The sequence below is a fragment of the Ambystoma mexicanum genome, chromosome 8, assembly GCF_040938575.1.
Source record: "Ambystoma mexicanum isolate Mex_15411 chromosome 8, UKY_AmexF1_1, whole genome shotgun sequence".
In the NCBI taxonomy this organism is placed as follows: Eukaryota; Metazoa; Chordata; class Amphibia; order Caudata; family Ambystomatidae; genus Ambystoma; species Ambystoma mexicanum.
This window is the reverse complement of record NC_090929.1, coordinates 909757407-909777964: the sequence shown is the minus strand read 5'-3', so window position 1 is coordinate 909777964 and position 20558 is coordinate 909757407. Positions and strand designations below refer to the sequence as shown.

General features: G+C 43.7%; 1 protein-coding gene across 1 annotated transcript in view; it reads left to right on the top strand.

Moving 5' to 3' along the window:
- Positions 1 to 1393: 1393 nt before the first annotated feature.
- C8H10orf53 (chromosome 8 C10orf53 homolog) overlaps positions 1394 to 20558 on the top strand; it is a 223422-nt gene continuing 204257 nt past the window's right edge. The window contains exon 1 of the mRNA XM_069610813.1: positions 1394 to 2717. Within this exon, the coding sequence (XP_069466914.1) occupies positions 2621 to 2717 (97 nt within the window). The 5' untranslated portion in view covers positions 1394 to 2620. The remainder of the gene's footprint in view (positions 2718 to 20558) is intronic.

Genomic DNA, 20558 nt, shown 5'->3' with positions numbered 1-20558 from the left:
GAATTTAAGAAAGGCGGAAAGACAATCCTTAGTGCTATTAGCAAAGGACGAACATATAGTTATTAAAGAAGCCGATAAAGGAGAGAATGTTGTTATTCTCAACAGACAGGATTATATTCATATGGCAAAACTCCATCTGCAACCACCAGGTTGCTACACCAAATTAACAGGTAATCGAACTAAGGAAGTAGTAAAAGGACTGTTAAAACTAATTCAGGAAGGGGATTATTGACTGATAAGGAGAAACTCTTCCTTAGCAGAATACAACCAACTATGCAGATAATGTACTTTTAACCGAAATTACATAAGAAACATGAGAAATTGCCCGAAGTACACCCATTTGTGAGCGGTACAGGCTGGGTCACAGAAGGTCTTTCAGAGTATATAGATAATGCTATCAAGAAACAGGTACATATTTTGCCATCATACAGTATCGATAATATTGAGGACTTTATTAACAATACACTGCTTACTCCATACAAGAGTAGCAGTGGTATTTTAGGGTTATTTAAAGCAAGTTTGAAGCCCATAGTTTGCCTTGACAAAGACAGATAGGTCGAAACACGTGTTGGCAGGGGCACTTTTGTATTTGCTTTGGAAAATAAATGCACTTTCAGTTTTTTTACAGGACCATTAGATTTATACCAAATATGGATGTACTTGCAATTGTGATTAAACATAAAGAGGTGTGGCTGGACGTGATGTCCTAACTGCAAAATTAAAGCAAACTATATCAAAATCATTTTGGATAAGCCCAATTTTCCTTGTTTATATCATGTACTAATCTTTAACAATATTGCATTAAGGTACTTGTGTTCCAGAAGTTATACTGCAGTTTTACAATTGTCAATGAATTCAATCACCAAAATAAACTCTGAATGCCTATTACTTTAACCAAACTTTTCATAAGAAAGAATCTTGAGGACGAAGTGATAGCAAGCATAAGGATAATACATGCCAACCCTCCTGATTTAGACGGGAGACTCACGATTTTGTTAACAAAAACGTTGCTATTTTTTCCTGTCTCATTCTTAAAATAATTCTAACCCCATTAAATGGGGAAATTCATTTCTCCCGGTTTCTCTGCGAGAATCGGCCGTCTAGGTGCTACAAAATGTATGCAAGGATGGTGTGATGATGTACAGATTATTTTCTTTCGGGTATATTTTGGGTGGATAAAATGAAACTCGTGGAAAACAAAGGAAGTGTGTGAGTCAAAAAATGCGAACGAGCATGGCTGCGTATCACTGTACTTAGAGAGCGTCACGTAGAACACGTGGTACTAAACACATCCTCATTTTAAAGTCTCTATCTACAACTATTCCACTTCACATGCGCATACTCCCTGCCCGGACCGGTTAATAGCGCATGCGTACTTTTCATTACAGGCCTATCAGGGATTCAGTCCTGCCTTGGAACGTGCGGTATTTGTGACACACTTCCTTAGCAACGGCGTCCCTCTGTTGCCTTAGACAACAGCCGAGGACAGAAGCCTAAGTAAAGCTGGAAGTGGCGCTTCGTGACTGACCTACTGTACATCTCCTTCGCAGCATGTCCTGACCAGTGGCCGTCTTATTTTTTCTGCAAACCAAAGCAACCTATCCGACCTTCCTCGGCATCAAGAATCAGCTGGCCAAGATAATCAAACTCGGTTTTTCTCGCTATCCTCTTCGACACTGATCCCTTATAAAATCCGTGAGGTCTCCACGACAGGCGCCCCCAACGGCCGCACATCACATCCCCTGGAGCAGGGTGGCCTGATCACCTCTAATTTCAACCAGTCTTGAGCAAGCACTGGCACTGCCTCACTCAAAATGACGTAACTCGAATAAAAGCCTTGGGCAGCAATCTCCGTCCAGTCAAGACTGTAGTCCCACGCAATATCTTACTATAACCCCTTTATCTCCTAAAAAAAAACATTATTTAGTTCGCAAAACTACGATGCCTCGGCTGACGTTCTAAACCGCGCCACACCTCCGTGAATCTCTTGGCGAACTATCATAACCCCTCAATGTTGCTTCCTCAAACCCCCCCCCCCCCCGTCTTTTTACTGTAGGTGGCGCGATTGAGGCCTCTTGACCTGCATTGACCCAAGACTTTTGTTGGATAAATTAGTACTCCAAGCGCCTTAACAGATAACCTCTTTAACGGGTTTGTTGTGCACACTTGATGGCCTTTTGAGGTTTATTGTCTCGAGGAAGATCAGTTGGTACGGCAGTCTGTAGTCTAGTTCCCATGCCGGCTCATAGCCCTACTAACCTTTAAACTAGCCCTCTTCAACCCGTGTTGATCAAGCTACCCGATTGCCTGCGTGTATTATTGATGGACACCTGGCCAGGTTGTATCAGCCCGGCAAGCTCAGTGATCAACTTGTAGCTAGCCCACAGCTAGTATCGTAAAAACGCTTTTAATTAACCTAGTATATCTATATGCTTCTGCAGTATGTGTACTGTTTATATGCTAACACGTTAATTGTAGTGTATTCATATTTTCTTATTGTTATGTAGAATTCAGTATTGCCACTATTGTTCATGAAACCTAGACCACGCTAGCTTGCCCTGGCACATCTACCCAGTCTGTTCTGCACAAAAAGCCAGTTTCCCTTTGAGCTGCTTGGGTCATGCCGGAAAACGCCAAAGTGACAATCCGTTACGGTCCATACAAATCCAGCGATGAAGTGGTGGAACACAGGAGGTTTCGTCTTCAGGGACTGAAAGGTAAAGCAGCATGTTTCTGTGCGAACACTGTTCATGGAAATGTAGCACACGATCAATGTATGTACTTAAAAAACTGCCAGGAATGTGTAACCCACCAAAGAGGGCGTGTTGCATATTTTGTAAGAATGTTTTCCTCATGGCAACGTTGAGCCGAATACTTTTCTAAGCGAACATCTACAGTGCGATAGAAACCCACCAAGTAAATCCAATAGGACCAGTCAGCAGAGTGAGGTTTTATATCCGTACAGCTGTGTGTTATATATAGTCTTGTACATTGTCACTGGCCTGGAGTGATTGCCAATAGAATGTGATGTATGATGCAGCCAGGAGAATGTTGAGTGCATCAGTGTATGAATGTTCTGAGTGAGTCAGTTGGGGGCCTGAGCTGGAGTGAGTGGATGGCCGGTGGGTCTTCTCCTTCATGTGTACTGTACTACCTATCCCTGTCCTTGTCCTGTCATCCAGACTACTGTAAATACCTGAGAGTAACTGGAACTGTACATATTGTACCAATAAAGCATACCTGGAACAACATCAGTCTCCACAGCTGGTCTGTGTGTCCCTTGTGACTAATAAGAGACTTTATTACATTGGCGACGAGAGTTAAAGAACCCAGGAATATGGACAAATACAACTTAAAAGGACAGAGTGCAACTGAGGAGCTGCAGCTACAAAAATGTACAGTAAGGAGAGCTGTGGGGGGAAGCAGCCTAAGAGTGACCCACCGTTCCCCCAAAGACTCAAAAATAAACATCCTGCCAGCTCCAGGTTTGAAAATGTATATGTGCCACTGGACTCTGGGAGGGAGGTCCCCAGCAACCAATAATTTCCCCAGAGTTCCCTCATATAAATGTGCACTAAAATGAAGAATATGCCCCAGAGATCTTAATGGAGACAAAAAGGGCCCTGCTAGTTGGGAATTGACTTTTTGAGCCCCGTTCAAATTAATAAGTAAAAAGATAACTCTCAGCGTAGGAGTTGGGGGCAGTGTGTGTCAATGAAATGCAATAACTTCATGGAGCATTTTATAGTTTCATTGACCACCCTGTACATTCTGCAAACCACTGGGTGGCGCCAGAGCTCCATGCACTCAGAATATTAACTGTGAAAATAATACATAAAGGCAGTGCACAACCCGTAATGAAAGACATTTTTGTTGTGCCAAGTTTCTTTTGTGTATTAAACCATGTCTCCCATGTGGAATGAACATGGATAAAGTTTGGAGTTTGATTTTATCAAAGATCCTGCCTGAATTTCAAAAAATGCTCCGTGTAATACAGTTACATCAGAGGCCCAGCGAGGTCTGTTCTCCTCCAGCCCTTCGAGTGAATGATGAGCAAACATGTCCGGGAAATGAATAATTTCAATGATTGCCTTAAACAAACTGGTGGTATTGGGTGCAGGAAGGAACACTTGCAAGACAAAATGTTATTTTATCAACAGAACTGAAATTACAACGTGGGGGAGAGAAGTAAAAGAAGCTACAAGAAAATATATTTTCTGTTGGCTCCAAAATAGTGGAGTTAATGGTTTTTGGCAAATATGCAAACACTTGCTGCCGTGTGTGTACCTTAAGAAAGCTTTAGTTTGGGGCGCTGAAAGGAACATTTTGCAAGACTTTTTCTTTATTATTATATACATCAACGGAACTAAAGGCACAACGTGAGCAAGCAGCATATTTGTGAAATAAGCTACGGGATACCCCTTCCCTTGGCATCATTATTTTGGATTGAATTATGTTTGGCAATAATGCAAACGTGACAATTTACAATTTTTTCTTTATTTTGATTTTTTTTTCTTAATGAATCTGGAAAAGCCACCATGGACTTATGCAACACTTATCAATATAAATGAAAAAACAAATTTAATTTTTCTTTTTAAGCACAAAGTAATAATGATATATTTTTTTTATTTTCTCAAATTTCCACCATCATCAAGAAATGTTTATATACTGAATAATGTATGTTATGGTTATGGTTATGGTGTTAAGGGTCTGATTTACCCTTTGGAGAGTTGTTGAACAAAACATTAGTTACATTGGATACCCTGCAATTGACTTTGGGCCATTGTCTTGCTCAGTTTGTGTGATGTTGTGGCCCACTGTTATGTGTTCCATCCCGGCCATGACACACGTGTTGTAATTCATGGTCGCGGTGCAGGGTATTCCTGTTAATGTGTACTAGTACTAGTACTAGTTTTGGAGATATTTGAAGCCAGGTGAGAATTTTAAATTTCCACCAGAGCCACAAAGAAAAATGTGGCGGTATGTATACTCTTTTTTGAGGTATATGTTATATGCGTAAGCTCTAATGTGAGATGCTTAAGTGGCCAACCGACTGCATAAGGGTTGCGTCATGAAAGAGTTTGGGCAGCTGACTGAATAAGGGTTGCACCATAAAGAGTTTGGCCAACTGACTGAACAAGGGTTGTGCCTAAAAAAAAAAAGATAAATCTTTTTTTTATTGCCGGCAAATGTACATTCTGTATATATATAGTGCGCACTTTTGCATTAGTTACTGTTAAGAATTTAACCATTGTTCATTTAGTAATAGTTTTAAGCTTAAGACCTCCGGTGCTGCCAGGAGCACCTCATCTGTTACATGTAGTTCATCTGTGTGAGATTCTGGTTGTGTTTAGATTCATGAGTGGGCGAGTGATGTGTATTTGGCTGACCTCCCTCCACCCCGAATGAAAGGATGATGTTTGTGTGTATGAACCTGATATGAAAGGGAGATGTCACGCGTGGGTACATCCGGTATGAAAGGGAGATGTTATGTTGTGGTTGAATCTGGTATGAAAGGGAGATGTTATATATAGTCTTGTACATTGTCACTGGCCTGGAGTGATTGCCAATAGAATGTGATGTATGATGCAGCCAGGAGAATGTTGAGTGCATCAGTGTATGAATGTTCTGAGTGAGTCAGTTGGGGGCCTGAGCTGGAGTGAGTGGATGGCCGGTGGGTCTTCTCCTTCATGTGTACTGTACTACCTATCCCTGTCCTTGTCCTGTCATCCAGACTACTGTAAATACCTGAGAGTAACTGGAACTGTACATATTGTACCAATAAAGCATACCTGGAACAACATCAGTCTCCACAGCTGGTCTGTGTGTCCCTTGTGACTAATAAGAAACTTTATTACACTGTGCTCAACTGGGCGGAGAAACTGGCAGCGTTTCCGACCCAGAAATGAGGCCCTTGGGCACTGAGTTTGAGAGGTTTTACACAGTGAGGTTCATACAGAAAAACTGTTCGATACACTGAGTCATTTACAGTAACTGGACCCTCTAGCTTATTGCGATTAAGTGATCATGCAAAATGCTGCGAAAACAGCAATTGTATTTAAAAAACGTGACAACTGTTGTTGCAAAAAAAAAAGATGTCTTTACAAAAAACTGATGTTTTTTTAAAGAGACTCAAAGGGCTAGGTTCCCAAAACTTCTTTTTGAGCGTAAATGATGAGATACTCTAGCGCATCTCATTACTTGCACCCAAAAATGTATCAGCCCAATTCACAAAGGAAATCCGAACAGGTGCATTTTATATGCACCCAATCATATGCTCTTTTTCACCCGTTTGCACAGATCAGGGGGCATTTCTGCCAATTTTTAAAAGCTCATCCTGAATTTACAGACATAATGCACTTTTATATGCGTAAAAAACTAAGGCAGCCACATGCGCCTGTTTGGAATGGTCGCAGGTCAGGTGGGTGCACATTGCATAATGGGCTTCCTGGCTCTATCCTGCTATTCTTTTGGTTACATGTGCCAGTGGAGGCATTAACTGCTGCTTTCGCACTTGTATTTCTGTTCCTCAAGCGGGGATAGAAATGTTTCCTTCTGGAGCACATTTTACAGGGATTTGCCCTATGGTAAAATGTGCTCTTCCAACACTCACATGCTACAGCCCAGCTTCCAGGAAATGCATAGGTCACATTTGAGAACGAGGTGACATGCTAAATTCCAAAAATGGGGGATCCAAAAAAATAGCACATCCTCTGCTCTATTTTTAGATGCCCAATTTTTTGAGGATCCGGTCCAAAATGTAATTATTTTTGACATTAAGTAATAGTCACAATATAAGATGAAAAGGAGATGGGGGGGTGATGGGCAAGAGAACAGAGGGAAAGCAGTGGTTCAGAGGTGGGGCGGTGGCCAGAAAGCAGCGATGGAGCTGTGGGCTAGAGAGCAGGTGATTGAATGGGTTCGAGGGGGAGCAGTTGGCCAGGAAGGCAGTGTGCTGAAAATTGCTAGAATGGATGGTGGAAGAGCGATAGAGTGGGAGAAAGGATGCAAGATGCAGAAAGATTGTAAATAATTAAGAACTGCAGGCTGCCAGGAGAACTGGGGAGGGTAAGGTTTGAATTGGGGGCATGTCAGGGACTGGCGATTGCGAGTTGTGAATGGGCTGTGTAACAGAGAACGCAAATATGTGCATGACAGGCAGAGTAAGAGGTATGGGAGTGTAAGTTGAGAGGGCAATTGATGAGTGTTAAGGGTGTTGGTGTGTGGAGAATGGGGGTGCTCTGGGGGTGGGAGAACATAGAAGGGGACAATTTTTACCATTACAGCTGATAATGAGCGATAAAGTTAATAATATTTATCAGGTACGAACATGAATCCACAAAGGTAGAGGAAAGCAAACATTGTTCTGTCAAGCCAGGGACATCTGGATCTTTTCCTATTAAAGTGATACAAAAGGTGCAGATAATGACAGCCTTGTGTAGCCCCACACACTGCCTCTTTCTTGATACCTCTCAGTACTGCACCCTCCAATCAATAAAAAATGTGCAGCAAAAATTCCACAATAAGTACAATTTTATGCCACAAAATTAGCTTTTTTATGCCGTAAAATGTTAAATTGTATGCCACAGTATCCTGCAGGGTCTGATTAACAATGAACTTCCTAACAGAACATCCTCCTACCTTGAATGGTATGGTTTTGCAGTGCTACGTAATGTCTGTACAATTCCACTCTACCTACCCACATGACACACTCTCTGCCCACCGCTGGTCACTCCTTGATAGGTAACCAGCCCCTTTCTAGTGATTCGCACACATTTGCCCCTTATTCCGGTTCCCAGGCAAGAATACTTTACCTTCATCATGTGTGATGTCATTGGGGTGTTCCTGTGTCAAGGGTCGAGACTATCATCACAGCCTTATGGGCTCCCTGATTCCATCCAATGATCCACACACACTTGCAGCTTCATTGCATAATATCCTTAATGATGGCTTCTGTCCTGCTCTACCTGTTACAGATGCACAGTATGTTTATGAGCAAATGCAAAATACTGTCATTTTCAACATTTCCAAGACCACTTGGCATCTCATAAAGCTTGAAGGCCAAACCCTTAAAGCCTTAATTGGCTTCTTGTCCTCTTAACATCGGTCTCAAGAGCAAGCCAAGAAGTCCAACTATCAGCTTTTCCTTCTCAAAATAATTGTACCTTTTCTCACTTTCCCTCAGAGGCTCAATGTGACTCAAGCCCTGGTTCTCTCTAGACTTGACTACTGTAACAGCCTCCTCCTGAATCTGCCATCTTCCACTCTGCGACCAATTCAGCTTATCCAGAATAGTGCAGCAAAACTTATCCTTGGCCTTAAACCCAGAGACTGCATCTCTCCTGCACTAAAAAGTCTTCACTGGCTCCCGGTTGCTGCACAGATTAAATTCAAATCCCTCTGCATCATCCACAAGGCTGTCTGGGAAAGGCGACCACACTACCTTCAACTTTATCTCACAAAATACTCTCTCTCTAGACCACTTTGCTCCTCTAGCACGCAACTCCTTGTGTGTAAAGCGTTTTGCTAAACTGAAGGCAGGGGGTCACTCTATTTCCTCTGCAGGCTCCCTCCTTTGGAATAGCCTCCCCCTCTCCCTGCGCCTTGAGCAGGATCTTCTCAAATTCCGGAAGCTCCTTAAGACTTTCCTCTTTTCCTCCTCCTTCCCTCCTTCTCTCCTTTGCTAATCTCACAGGTCCTGTATTGGTGTCCTTGACCCATATGCATCTTCGGGGCCTTAACCTCCCACACCAATTCTCCCCAGTTCCTGTCTATCCACAGCACGTTGCATCTGCACACACTCCGCCCTGGAAACTCGCACTTACACCTCCAGCGGTCGAGGCCGCGTAGCACTGATCGTTCCTAGTACTTCGTCCATGGCTCACCCTTGAGCTTGGACTCGCCAGCACTTACCCCTCCCTTTCTTCTTCCTTTCTGCACTTGCACTTTCTGAATACTCACAAGGCATAGTATGTGCATCCATCCCTCTTTTCCCCCTGTGCTCCTAAGATTGTGTTTGCAATTTGCATTTCCCAGCCTCCCTAACTGCCCTGTGGGTGCTTTGAAACAGTATATTCTTATTGTGTAAGCACCTAACAAGCTAACAATAAATAAATGAATAGACCACCTACCTGGTGATTGTTGTGCTTTACAAGTTGTGTAATATGTACAATATATAAATACGGAAGAGACCTGAAAAAAATGGGGGGAAACGTGAAATAGCATGCAAGATCCATCAGCATGCATAAGCTCTCTCAACACCTGATCTAAATTTGTATGTTCACTTTGCTTGGTGAACCAACACTTTTTGAATTAAAGTTGTGGTGAATCTGTCAAATCTGATCAAAGTAGTATTAATACATATGCTCTTAAAAAAGTTCACCTGAAAATGTATAGAATATTATGTGAAATACTAGGGTGTTCGTTTTACATGCCTAAACTTTGGTGAACACAAGATCTGAATGTATACCTTGAACTTGAATAGACTTAAAAACTACCAAGTTACAATTAAAAAAGAGTGGAAAAACTAGACATAAAAGATTTAGGGTAGGTTTGGTGAATGTGAAAAGCGTTGCCCACCAACATTCCAAAAATGTGACCAGAAAGCAGATTCTTCTAAAGAAGGATTGCAGTCATCTGGTACTAACAGGCTCATTACGAGTCCGGCGGTAATACTGCCTTATTACAAGTCAACAGTAGTGTGCATACACTGTTGGCGGTAGCAGTAATTCCATCAGGCGGAATTACTGCTGTAAATGGGTTTCTGGCTGTAATTCCACCCGGAATCGTTGGAATTACTGCTACCGCCATCAAGAATGGAGGAATTACCGCCAGGCGGAAATAGCTTCCCCATGGAAAGGGGAAGCTGATCGAGAAGTTGCAGCAGCCATCCAAGGAAACTAAGGTAATCTGCAATGTCAGGGGAGAAATCAAAAATCTGTGTCCAGTAAATGAAGCAAATTCACAGATGTCAACTCTGATGCGTTGTACGGGGCCAGTGGCAGGAAGACCACACTGCATTATAAGTCCTCCATCTGGTCATAGGTCGGTGACAAAGTGGTGGCAGTGAGGACATTCAAAAAAGGTGGAAGACCTGAAGGCCAGTGTGCGCAGTCTCCTTGCCCGACACTACAGGGAGACAGGTGCCACAGGAGGAGTCCCAGTGGCGCCCAGGGGCCTGACCCACTGGGAGTACACAGTCAGCACCATCCTCCATCTGGCTATACTGGAGGGAGAAGGAGCTGCAGCCAACCCGAGCCTGGTAGGTGCAATGTGAAACATCAGACTCACAACATACAGCCTCCACTGCTCGTAACCTGATGACACTGGGGCTGGCAGTAAAATCCATAATGACGCACATCAATGAGCAGACCACCTGCCAGCTTACACCCAACAACACTTGACGTGCAGGGAGAGGACAGAATAAAAAAAGTACTGTATGTGTAACATGTAAGTAGGCATATGTACCCTGAATGGACCAACAACTCTGCATTGCAGGGCCATACAGCATCACTCTCACAAACAGGGGCATAGGCAAACATGCAATGCAATGAGTCAGAAAGACAAATGTAGGGCATATGCCACCCACAAACAAACAAGTCTTATGAAGGATTGTAGGGATGCTGCACACGTCAGCGAAGGCCTACTCAATGAAATGCTGCAACCAGCCACGCTGCTATGGTTACCCCTGTGGCTTCAAGGACACGTCACCTACTGCATTCAGTCAGTCAAATGCATTCACCAGTTGCATGGTGCAAAGCTATCAAGTTCCTGGCGTACTATGTGAAACACCCACACCCTTCCCCATAAGAACTGTTATGGATGGGTAGGCACAGAACAAAGATGTAATGCAACACACAAACAACCCCTTTTGCAAATTGCATCTGATGGCATGTCACTTATGGCATCACAGGTAGCAATGGCAACCAGCATGAACAGGAAGGCAGCAGCATAGAAGTCACCTCTGGCACCACTACTTCAACTCCAGCACCACCATGCAGGCCAGAGTGCTGGCAGAGGGGAAAAAAGGCAAGAAGACTCCTTCAACCACCACAGTGCCCGATGCCCTGACAGCAACAGCATTTGGTGGCAGCTGTGATGCTGTGACCACCACCATCACCACGAACATAGCCTTATGTGCCTCCACGACAGCCACAGTGGCCACCGCTGGCACAGCTGCACATGTCTCGGTGGCTTCGGGTTACCAGTGTGCCAATGTTCAGGGTGGCAGTGGACAATGAGGCAAACATTCCCCACACTCCTTACATGACAAGGGGACTGCCCCATCAGCTGAAGTCTCAATCACTTCCCTTCCACTCCCCTCTCACCACCACATCCTCGCCTACATAAACAGGCCAGCCTCTGCAGTGGAATCATGATCAAGAGAGTGATTCCACTCTTGATGATGATGATGACACTGCAGATGGTGTGCCATGTGCATCTGGGGTGGAGGGGACACGCTCCATGAACCACCATCACTGGTCCTCACAACAACGCTCAATCCGATATGGCAGAGACTGAGCCAAATCGAGCAGAGGCAGAAACGTATGGAGGACATCGCAGAGGAGCAGCTGGGACACGCTCAGGCCATTCGGAATGCCATTCAGGGGGCCTTGAAAGGGTGACTACGTCCACCTTGAGGTGGTCTCTGATTACCTTCAACATCAGTCAGATTCTGGGTGGCCAATGTCTTCCTATGGAGGCATAGGGACAGTCCTCTGAATGCACATGCTGTGCAGCATTGCACCAACCATGACCATCTTCCTCACCTTCGCAGGACTGTACATGAGTGTCGCACCTGTCCGGTGTAGCACCAGAATCTTGCCTTGAGCAATCCAAATTTGTTCTCTGGTCTGTGCATGAGCCTCATTGTGCACCATTTGGGACACACGGGTCTGTGCATGTGCCTTATTGTACGCCATTTGTGGAGTCCCAGGCCTTCTGATGGGTGTCATTAGCCATGGCAGCAGTGGATAGCCGGAGTCACCTGCAATAGATAAGTGCCATGATTATTGATGGTAGTTTATGTTGTATACATAGGCCTCATTGTACATTGCAGCATGTGTAACACAAGCTTCAGATACTTCATTGAGAAAACAGAGAATCTCTCTATGCATGACTTTAGGGGTGTGTGGACCCTACAATGACTGTGATGGAGGAGTGCTGTAGATTCAGTGGCATGGTGAATGCCTTTGGCTCCTTAGTTGCGTCCTTCTTACAGGTGCAACGTCGCACTTATTGTATGACATTTTACTGGCCTATTGTTCCTTTGGATTCAGCAATATATGCTGGGTGAAGTTGTGCTGTCTAGTCAATTGTATGCCTTTCTGTTTGGTACTGTGATGTGGTTGTTATTAAGGATCGAGGGGTGCACATCAGTGCATCCTCTGTACGGTACTGTCATGACCAATCATGTCACTGTTCCTATGGGAGGGTATAATGTGGCCAAAAGGCTGTTCACTCTGGAGTGTAGAGCTCTGTGCCCCATGTCGGCTTGCATTATTGCACTTAAATGCATTATGTTCTTTCATTTGTTTTTACATTTGTTTTTACATGTGTCGGATTTGTATGCCAGTGCGTCCAGTGGCAACAGGGCAGGTTCATAGGTCACATGCACATTACTGACAACTGCTGAAACACAAAGATCCAGCAGGTAGATGTGGCTCTTTAATCTTCTGCAGCGCCGGTTCAAAAACATAATAATCGCGTGCCTAGTCAGCCCGATGGCACGTTAAATAGAAAATATAAGCTATGACAGGTTTGTGGCATGGTGTCTACTAGGATCACAGTTATAAAGTCACAGCATTTGGATATCATATTGTGTCATCTGGGTGAATAGAACTTTAGCCATGACAGGGTTGATGGGTATTAGTTGTCTGGCCTGGCTGTCTCTACAACAGCCATGTGGGACAATTACCTGACAGCTGCTTCTTTGAGCTCCATGAGGAAGGCCAACAACTTCTTCCCAGGGTGCAAGAACCCTTCCTGGCAGACCCCTGGGAACTGGCACTTCAAAGGCAGCCTTGACATAGCAAAGCCACACTCATACAAGGGTGCTGATCCCTTTTGAAGTCAACAGACATGTGAAGGGAGTGGATTTTGAGTAGCTCAGAGGAAGTATAGGCCTGGATAGGGATTCTTCCATCTTGGTTTCTGCTAGGGCTCTATACATCATCCTCCCCCTCCACTTTCTGTGGTATTACCCAAATTGGTCGTTTACAATTGTTCGAATGAACAATTGACCGAATTTAAAGGGTCACAATTGACGTTTTCACAATTGACCGAATATAAATATATATATATATATATATATATATATATATATATATATATATATATATATATATATCTCTCTCTATATATATATATATATATATATATATATATATATATGGGTTTTGGGGGTTTGGTGTTAGGTGGGGGGTTGTGGGGGGTTTCCCCCCACATATATGGTACAATTGACCTTCACAATTCGGTCAATTGTGAAAAGGTCAATTGTCATTATTCGAGCAGTTGTAAAACGATCAATTCGTATACAACCCTTTCTGTAGACCAACCACTCTGGGTATGATGTCAAACGGTAAGGGACACTTGTTACAACAGCAAGCGTTGAATCCCTGACAACAAGCTTGCTTTGGACCAATGCACTGGAGCAGTTTACCTTACCTATAAGCGCAGGACTTCGTGTCCTTGGTTCATTCATCTCTCAACTCTAAGAAGATCAAAAATAATTAATCTGGATGATACAGCCTATTTCAAAATCCTCTGCCATAGAGGTGAAGACATAAAGCTCCAAGACAGAAGAAAGCTCTGTTCCCCAACCATCCCCAGGGAACAGTGGGAGTGTCACTGCTGTGGACCAAGGCCACTCTGCTTATCCTGCCACTGGAGGTGAATGACCCCCTGTAGGTGCCAGACAGCTTCCTGGACTGAAAGTGCAGAACTAAGGACACACCTTGTCTCTGGAGACACTTGATTGTGCCACCCAGACAACCAGAAGTTCAGAAGCAGTTGGAACGCAGTTTTACTGCCTCAAGACATCTTTGAGCTGGCTCATCCTCACTCAATTCACTTCGAGCCACTGCAGGACCCGCAGTAATGATTTCGGCACTGTGTGTTGTTCAAATCATGTACTTTCTCTTCGAGCCGTCCAGATGCTGGCTTGACCCATTGCAGCCGACTGCATCAAATCAGCCCAATCACCAGCTTGACTCAGTGAAAGCAACTACCTCGAGCGCCGGGAGTGCTTGTGTGGCGCTATGTATTAGATGTGAGCTGTTCCATACTCTGCTCCGACGGCAAAGCAAATGCCGAAATAAAGCCTGCCACATTGAACAAAGGAAATTGGCCGGGACCGGAGATGAAGGGGGAAGACGGAAGATGGATAAAAAGCATGGAGTGACAACAGCCATATGTAAAGCTGAACTATCTGACGTGGACTCGGGAAGCCTAAGATCGCGAGGCGAATGACATTGAGAGCATGGAGGAGCCTAAGAGATCAGCAGAAGTGTGTCTAATGGCAGCGGCCTACAGAGGTTTCCTCCCACACAAACCAAGAAATGGTGTGAGCAGTGATTGGGCGCCAGGGTAGGAGCGGTACACAACTCAAAGTGGGGACGGGGGACTGAGGATCCTCGCTACATGGACTGGATCCAGGCACTGCTTCTCAGCGGTGTGGTGTTCCCCCTACCGTCTCTTCACTCCTCAGGCCAAATAAAAGGTGGGTGAGGCGCAGGAGCATCGGGGTAGCAACGGACCAGATCCCAAAGTGCAGGAGGGAGTGGAGGTTCCCCTCATCCGGGAGTTGGCCCCACTCCTGGCCCTAAGGAGGAACCAAAATCCCCTCCGAATAAATATATGAAACTAAGTTCACAGAAGAATCCGATAGGAGGAATTGACATTAAATCCATGGACACCAATACAGGATTCATAAACCCCTTTAAAGATTCCCTGAGGATTGATGCGGAAGGTCAGATCCGGGCACCAGGGGAACAACTGGGGAGCACACAAAACTGAAACAAAACAAGCTGTCATCAATAGACTGAATATGGCATCAATACCGGAGATTAGTTTACGTATAAAAGGGAAAAACCCGGAGAACACAGAACATAACTCAGACTACCAAAATATATAATGTATAGGTTAAAAGACATTTCTACAATAGCGGGGCCCAAAAACTAGTCAGGGTCCAGAAATGGACACATCGCTTATTCAACAAAATACTGACAGAGTTCCTGCCTAGGCCACCCAAGATATATGTCCCCCGCATCCTTTACATGGATTGTGGCGGCAAAACCACTGCCTTTTTGCCCCAATATTTTGTGTCCACGGCCATTTTTGTTGCAATTTTAACACATGGAACCCACTTTCGCCCAGTTCTATCAAGACTTTTACAGGGAGGTCGAGGGACCTAATGATGAAATTAGTGCAAGATACTTAGACACTATCCATACTCCTACTGCCGTATGGGAAAACCCCTCACCTGAAAGAGGATCCCATTTGAATTCTGGAAAGAAATCCGGGAATGAAGTGCTCAAAGTGGCAATGCTGGTGATTGTTCTAGGAGTTTTATGATAAAGAGGAACTGCTAAGAGATTTAAGGATGGCCAAAGTTGTGGTATTGCATAAGAAAGGGAAGTCCTCTGAATCGCGTTCCTCATATTTCCCTACTAAACGCTGAAACTAAAATCCATGCAAAGATTTTAGCAATAGACTGTTCCGGGATCGAAATTAGAATAGATAAGCAAGAGCTAAATGCAGCTTTTGGGTAACCAGCATTACCCAGGGTCCAGCGACTACCACTGGGGAACAAGGAGCTAGTACATAGCGTTCTGCAAATCTAACTTCCACATAAAATGCAAACCTATCATTTAGTTAATTATTTTTAGTCCTTTTTTAAAATGTCTTATAGCTATGTACTAATGCGTATATATAGATTGTCCCAAAGGCCTAAGTGCAATTCACATAGGTGTGTTTGTTCGGCATCTGTTGGTCTTGGGAGCCAAAGTTAGCTCCTGGTAGCGGTTGGTGTCAAGCTAACCAGGCTCTTCTAGGCTACAAGCAAGCACTAAAATGCCACCAGCTCTCCTCAATTTTGAACCCCTCTGTTTAACGTGATAGGTCATCTGATAAACCCAGATCAGTGTGGGTTAGTTCCTGGTAGAGCTACCAGGTTGAATTTAAGAAGGCTTCACAATGACCTTGCAAAATCCTCCATACTGCAGGGTCTCATGCAATAATGTTTCTAGACTCAGATAAGACCTTTGATTCTGTAAAATGGGACTTTCTGTGGTCCGTGATATTGAAGGCAGGGTTTGGCAACCGGTTTATATCTTGGGTGAAACTACAGTACGCTAACCTGTTGGCCAAAGTCACGGTAAAAGGTTTCACATTGTGATGCTTCCGACTCCAGAGGGGCACTCGTTTGCGGAGCCCACTATGCCCATTATTATTTCTTCTGGGAATGGAAATCTTGGTCGACAGAATCACATCTGACCGAACATCTAGGAGCTTCAAATGGCCAGGTGGGTGGGAAGACCAAATTTAGCTGAACGCAGATGACTTGCTGATCTATTTAGGGGACTCCCAATTGTCCAGCCCTAGACTAATAGAATTCATCTGCAAGTTTGGCAATTATAGCAGATTAAATATTAATTGGGGCAAATCGGTACTTCTCACAGTTACACAGGGTCCTGCTTTGATACCGGAGGGCTGCCCCTTACAGTTCACTACAAACCCTTCAAGTAACTCAGCATCAGATTACACATACATTTATCAGAAAAAAAGATCTTAGACCGGCTACTTTCGGGACTGTAATCCCTGCAATCCCCCAAAATCACTTAAAAAAATTTAATAGAGACATTCCTTAGAAACATTATTTGGGGACAAGGAATCCCACACATAACATTGAGATCCTTCCATGGTCAGTCTGGGATGGGGACTGGGCATACCAGATATACAGAAATATTATTGGGCATCGCAGCTTGTGACAGCGAATAAAGTGAATGAATGGATATTCAGAGGAATGACAAGGGCCCACACAAAGCTGGATTTATCGATGATGAAACAACACTCCCACTGCAATATTATATGGAAGTCCAGGTGAGAAGGATTTACCAATAGCAGGGCAAGGGGTAACATAGACCAGGAGGGAGGTTACCTGTGCAGTGGGGTGGAATGGAAGGGGAATGGAAGGATCACCAAATGGTGACCAATTTGGGAGAACCCGGACATTCCTGAAATCCATAAACTGGGTAATCAACCAGGCAGGAGTGATAGGGGAATTAAAAGGACTGGTGACATAATGCAAAAATATGGGTAGGCACATTTCCAGATACTAGTGGAGTTAACGTCAAAAGAACTATACATGTAACACGCTTAAAGCACACTGCCCAGAAACAGTTTTGGGCGAAATGGATAATTCAGAACACACAACCCTTGAAATAAATGTGCTATCCAAAGAGCTAGTAGGAAAGGCAATTATGATACTATATCAGACGATTAATAATTTCACCTCTGTGCTGCTGACAAAGTTCAAAAGGAAATGGGAAATTGACTTGGGATTAGTTGAGGAAGAGGATTGGATTGAGGCACTAATTGAAGTGAAAGGTGAATATGTACAGTAGATTACGATTGGTGCAATACAAAATCCTGCATTGCAAATATTACTCATAGGAGAGGCTTCATCCATTAGCAGGGTCTCTGAAGCTACTTCTCTCAAATATACAAAAGCAGTGGGGTCCTTCTTTCACCTAATTTGGAGCTGCCTGAGAATCAAATCCTACAGGAATAGGATATTAACAAAACTATTGAATGTAGTAGAATACCAATTCCACTGTGTCCTAAACTGGTCCTTCTACATACTTCAGAAGAATACGACATGGGAAAAGAAACTAATCTCAACCTGCTGCTGGTTGCAAAAAAGGATTTTGCAGCCGAATGGGGAGCAGAACCTTTAAAAAATAAGGAGGGTATGGGCCAATGTCAATCGTTAGAAGAAGTAATATACAGAAAGAGACTGCCTAGTAAAACATCTGAGAATATGTGGGAGGTGGAAAATGCTACTTGAGAACAATGGTAATCACAACCCGAGTGTGGAATTGAGAGGACTCTGCACAATTCATATGAATTTCGACTATACCTAAGAGAAGAAAAAGCATGAGAAGTAACAATAATGAAGTGGACCACAAGGCAAAGGGGGAATGGGAGTGGGGCATTGAAGAGGGACCTGTATGTAACAGAAGTTGTGTCATGCTGCAGGGATTTTTGGTTATCAATGCAAAATCCAAAATATTCTGTTTAAAAAATAAATAAATAAATAAATAAATAAATAAATAAATAAATAAATAAATACAATCTGAAGCTCAAACTCAACCGGCTGAAATCCTTCCAACTCGCCATCTTGAACACAGATCTGACTCGAAAGAAGCTTTGTTTCGCCATCAAATCGACCACCAACAAACGTCTTGAACACTGACTCGATCCAATGGGAGCCCGTGCCTCAAAACAACTCAATGCCAATTTGCCAATAGTACGGCGTGGCTTGATTGTCTCAACACTAGGGTGAGCACCGAGGACAAGATACAAAAGGTATTTGAAAAGGCCCTGTGCCCCTACACCCTTGGTCCACTTTCAAGGACTATAGTTACTTTTAAATCCTCATTCTTACCCTTTTAAAGGAATATTCTTGAACACTTACACTGCTGCTGCAATCTTTTGCCTGAACACTGCTGTTTATCAATCCAGAGTGTCTTTTCATATCTAAAGTCTGCATTATCTGTGTACCTCATACAGGAGAGGGATTTTACTGTTTACGGTAGCTGTTTAAATTGTTTTATTACAATTCTGATTTTTTCTAGAACCTTGACTGGACATTCTTTTATTTTGAATCTGTTGTGCTAACACTGTTTGGGCAGCTCACAACCCTCCTGAATATATAGCCTGTTGGTGGTGATGTCTGGCATTCCAGAGGTCTGCAGCTTACTAAAAGCTCACCCGTTCAGCTCCCAAGGGCCCAACAACACTTGCCCAGAACAAAAGGAGGACTCAGCCAAGGGCAAGTTAGAACTGTTGTTTATTACAAAAACTGACAGGGATCACACAGAACATTCAAAAATCTCCAGAATCACCATTCGCAAACCTGTGTCAACCCTTATTAATACAGAATGGTGTCACAACCTGGGCCTTCCCCAAAAAACCTATCACACTTTTTGGTTGGGTGCTCAGAGTGCTATACACTATGGATTGCCCCTATAGATCTTACTCAACTGGCCTTTTGTCAGGTGGATGGCCTACCCCTTCCTCATGAAAATATCTATTACATTGTTGCAGGGTTACCATTGGCCCTTGCCCCCTGCCACCAACCCCTGGATTTCTGTCCCCTGATTGTCTGGAACTGGTCTCCTTGGGCCTGGTACCCAGCTCCGTTCTCAGCGCTCTGTGCACCTATTCAAGGTGATGAGAATGACTATGTGTACCCAATGTATCTGTTAAGAGTACCATTGTTGCCTGTGAGAGTGCTTTCAATGTTGCAACATTGTTAACTTGTTCATGTTTCACTTCATGTCTGTGTTGCTGAGCAATGTTCATCTTCCCATCGTGGGTGAATAACCATTGTCAAGCTTGGCCGCATCACGTTGCTGAGGACCACAAAATCAAGCTCTTCTGGTCTGCAATTATGAGGATTTATTCTGTTTTTCTGCAGATGGCCCCTTATCATTTTAGGTTTGGAATGTGCTGCTTGTCTCTGACCTTGGCTATGAGCAGCGTTTTTCTGCTTTCCCCTCATCTCTCGCCCTGTGACTTTGTGGCCGTATGTGATCTTTGTTATACTTATACCATGATTTCTACACACTTATATCGTACTATGTTTCCTATCGGTTAGTTGTATTTGGTCATGCCAGGCTCCTTATGTGATCCTGTAGTTCCATAGGATTAGTTGCCATCAGCATCTGCAAGCTTGCTCTGCATTTCTTTGTTGCCTTGCGTTCATCGTTTCTGCACTTGGCTAATGAGAAAAATAATAAAAGCTCTGACAGTATGTATGTCTTTCTTTAAACCTTTATTTGACATTAAGTCATCAAGTTACATTATTTAAAATATAAAATACATTAAAATCACACAATCAGTTATCACAAATACACAAAATCAATAACACTGGTAAAAGATATAAAAACAAAACTAATACATGACTGCTAGAAAAGAATGTTCAAGCGATTCGCCATGTAGTCACAAATAACATAGCAAGATGGCAATTAACTGTCCCAAAGGGATTACTGGGGCAGCAGCAGAGATATACTTGCAGCCTGTTGCCCAGTTGAAGTGCTCCCATTTTTCTCCTCAAGATCCATGCTCTATGTAAAAAACAGGCCACATCACCCACAATTGGGTGGGGTAATTGATTGGACCAGAAATTCCACGGCGCTGGACCATGACTTGATCCCTGCCTCTAGCGTAGAATAATGCTGGGAACCTGGTTGTGGCCAGCTTCGGGCAGTCCTGGCCCCCCTCACTAACTCACATACAATTCCTTGTATACATAGATTGAACAAGGGGGAGGG